Raw genomic sequence first — 2,408 nt, 5'->3', positions numbered from 1 at the left:
TTTGTCATAAATGACAGAAACATGAAGATAGAAGTGTCACTGTGTCAGTAAAAAAAAAAAAAGTCAGAACGGGTAGGTTGGGCTTTTTAAGGCTGGAAAAGAAATCTGCAGTTGGCGCCTCCCCACTGAAAACACTAAGAAAGACTAAATGACAACGGCTGACAGGGTGTAATTTTTGTCAGAGAACGGAGTCATTATGGACTTCTACATGTGTTCAGTACCTGATCCATATTCAGCATATGAACCATTGTTTAAATGAATTCTTGAAAGTCCATAAGAAAGCAGAGATTGGAGTAAAAGCTGTTTTTCACCAATTATTAATTCCTTTTGTTGACATCTGTAGCTCTGTTTGTAACTTTCTAAAGCTGTAATCGGAAACTTTTGATCAGCTGATCAGCATTACATCTTGTTTTCAGAGACTTGACCTCTCTTTGTGTCTTCCTGGTGTTTTTTCTGTCTGTACTGCAGCTCACCTTGAAGCCTGGTTACTTAGAGAAGAGAAATGTCAGGCATTGTTCGTCGCTCTTAAGGTTTTGAATGCATTGAAGCAACTCAGAGTTTATCTTACTTGTCAAGTAAATTAAGTTTAACCATTCATGTGGTTCTCAAGTTAATACTAAAGCAAAGAGAACATCAGGAGTTTAGCATTTACATCAGACACTTGCAGGATCCCTGGTTCAGGAACATTCTGGGAAAATAAACTCCCAGTGAATTTCAGAGACAGATGGAGATCGCCATGGAGACTCCCTCCACTTCCCTTTCCAGCTTCTTTAAAATTGACCAACAAAAACAAACCGTCATCCTCCAACTACTTCCTGTTGTCGTCTTCATCGTTTGCGACAGTAGCAACATGCTGATCATGTGACTTGTGATGCCAAAAATGTTTCCATTGCCATTTTTGCAAAGTATATCTATTTTGATCAGACCAAAAACCACCTCATCCTTATAGAAAAGCTTTTTTCCTTTTAGCAATTTTATTTTTGTAATTTCAATTTGCGCAACTCTGTTCAATGAAAACGCAGCTACATTTTCAGCTGAAAATGTAACAAATATTGCAATTTTGAATGGAACAGAGTCAACCAGACTATCAGGTGTGAAAACGGCTAAACTGTCCCGTTCCTCCGACAGATCGAAGGGGCAGAGACAACTTTGTGCGTGTGTCTGGTTCTCTAAGTGTTCACCGTTTCTGCGGTTTCCAGGAAGGGGAGCAGTTTGTGAAGAAAATCGGAGGAGTTTTCGCCTTCAAAGTGAAAGACGGCCCAAATGGACAGGAAGCCACTTGGATCGTGGATGTGAAGAACGGCAGTGGCTGCGTTCACAACGACGCAGGTGGGAAAACTTGCAGGCTCCCTTTAGTCACAGATTCAGGTCGAAGTTGAAGGTCTGCTTACGTATCTGCTTTATCTCCATAGACTACCTTTAGCTCAGAAAATATGTCTTGATCTTTAACTTCTTTATCTCTGCTCTGCAGACAAGAAAGCAGATTGCACCATCGCCATGTCCGACACGGACTTGTTGGCCTTGATGACCGGGAAAATGAACCCACAGACGGTGAGTATACAAACCATATCGTATCCTATAAGACATCTCACCAGAGGAGAAGCCTGTTGTTTTTTTTATTTTTATTTTCTTTTTTTTCCCTACTGAGAGATGGAAATGTGGGAAGCGTAGAGAAAGACAGCAGGCACTTGAAGATTGCAAGCATTCCAGCTCATTAAATCGCATCATTGTTATGAAATATGTTTAGCTGCTTCTGGAACTGATGAAAGTAGCGGCGGCAAGGATGATCTCGGAATTACTGTGAACATTCTAAAAGTGTGTTTGAAAAAAAGAAACAACAAACAAAAAAAAAGAAACCAGCAGCCTTTTTTCAATCTGACCGTCCATACCCTCATCCTGCGACGAGATGATGACCTCCAGGACGCAGCCTGTGTAAACACGACTTTTATCAGTGTCAAACAGCAAGTGCTGTTCACCGAGGAGGAAAGCTGCCGGAGCAGAACCAAGGAACCTTCAATCGCAGACTTATTTGAAAAAAAATATAGAAAAAAGTCTTTCAATGGGAATAATCCAAGTTGGAGTGCGTTCAGAGTGAACACAGCAGATAAAAAGTGCTCTGTTAGTTTAAGAAGTAACCTCATCTTCTAATGGATCATGCAACCAAACCAAACATTGAGTTATTTAAGAACCTCTGCGTCCGTAACAGCTTTGTCTTATTTGACCAGTTGTCCAAAAAAAACAAATGTCATGAAACAACAGAGTTTCTCCAGTTTCCTTCTTTACTGTTTGCCTTCCCAGATGATGCTAATAAAGCCTGTTCCTGCTTAATAGGAATGATTTTATTTCATAAGTTTTAAAAGGGCAGTATTATGTAAAATCAACTTTTTTGTGCTTTTCGTCATGCTATA

At 40.0% G+C, this 2,408-nt stretch overlaps 1 protein-coding gene across 1 annotated transcript in view; it reads left to right on the top strand.

Annotated features, from left to right (window-relative positions):
• Positions 1-2,052, top strand: part of scp2b (sterol carrier protein 2b) — an 8,135-nt gene extending 6,083 nt beyond the window's left edge. Inside the window, exons 3-4 of the mRNA XM_015017098.1 lie at positions 1,200-1,329; positions 1,472-2,052. Coding sequence (XP_014872584.1) covers positions 1,200-1,329; positions 1,472-1,647 — 306 coding nt within the window. The 3' untranslated portion in view covers positions 1,648-2,052. The remainder of the gene's footprint in view (positions 1-1,199; positions 1,330-1,471) is intronic.
• The last annotated feature ends 356 nt before the right edge of the window (positions 2,053-2,408 follow it).

The sequence above is a fragment of the Poecilia latipinna genome, unplaced genomic scaffold, assembly GCF_001443285.1.
Source record: "Poecilia latipinna isolate Pla-1442-1.1 unplaced genomic scaffold, P_latipinna-1.0 Scaffold2102, whole genome shotgun sequence".
In the NCBI taxonomy this organism is placed as follows: Eukaryota; Metazoa; Chordata; class Actinopteri; order Cyprinodontiformes; family Poeciliidae; genus Poecilia; species Poecilia latipinna.
The sequence above is the reverse complement of the archived record's forward strand: the minus strand, read 5'-3'. Positions and strand labels throughout refer to the sequence as shown.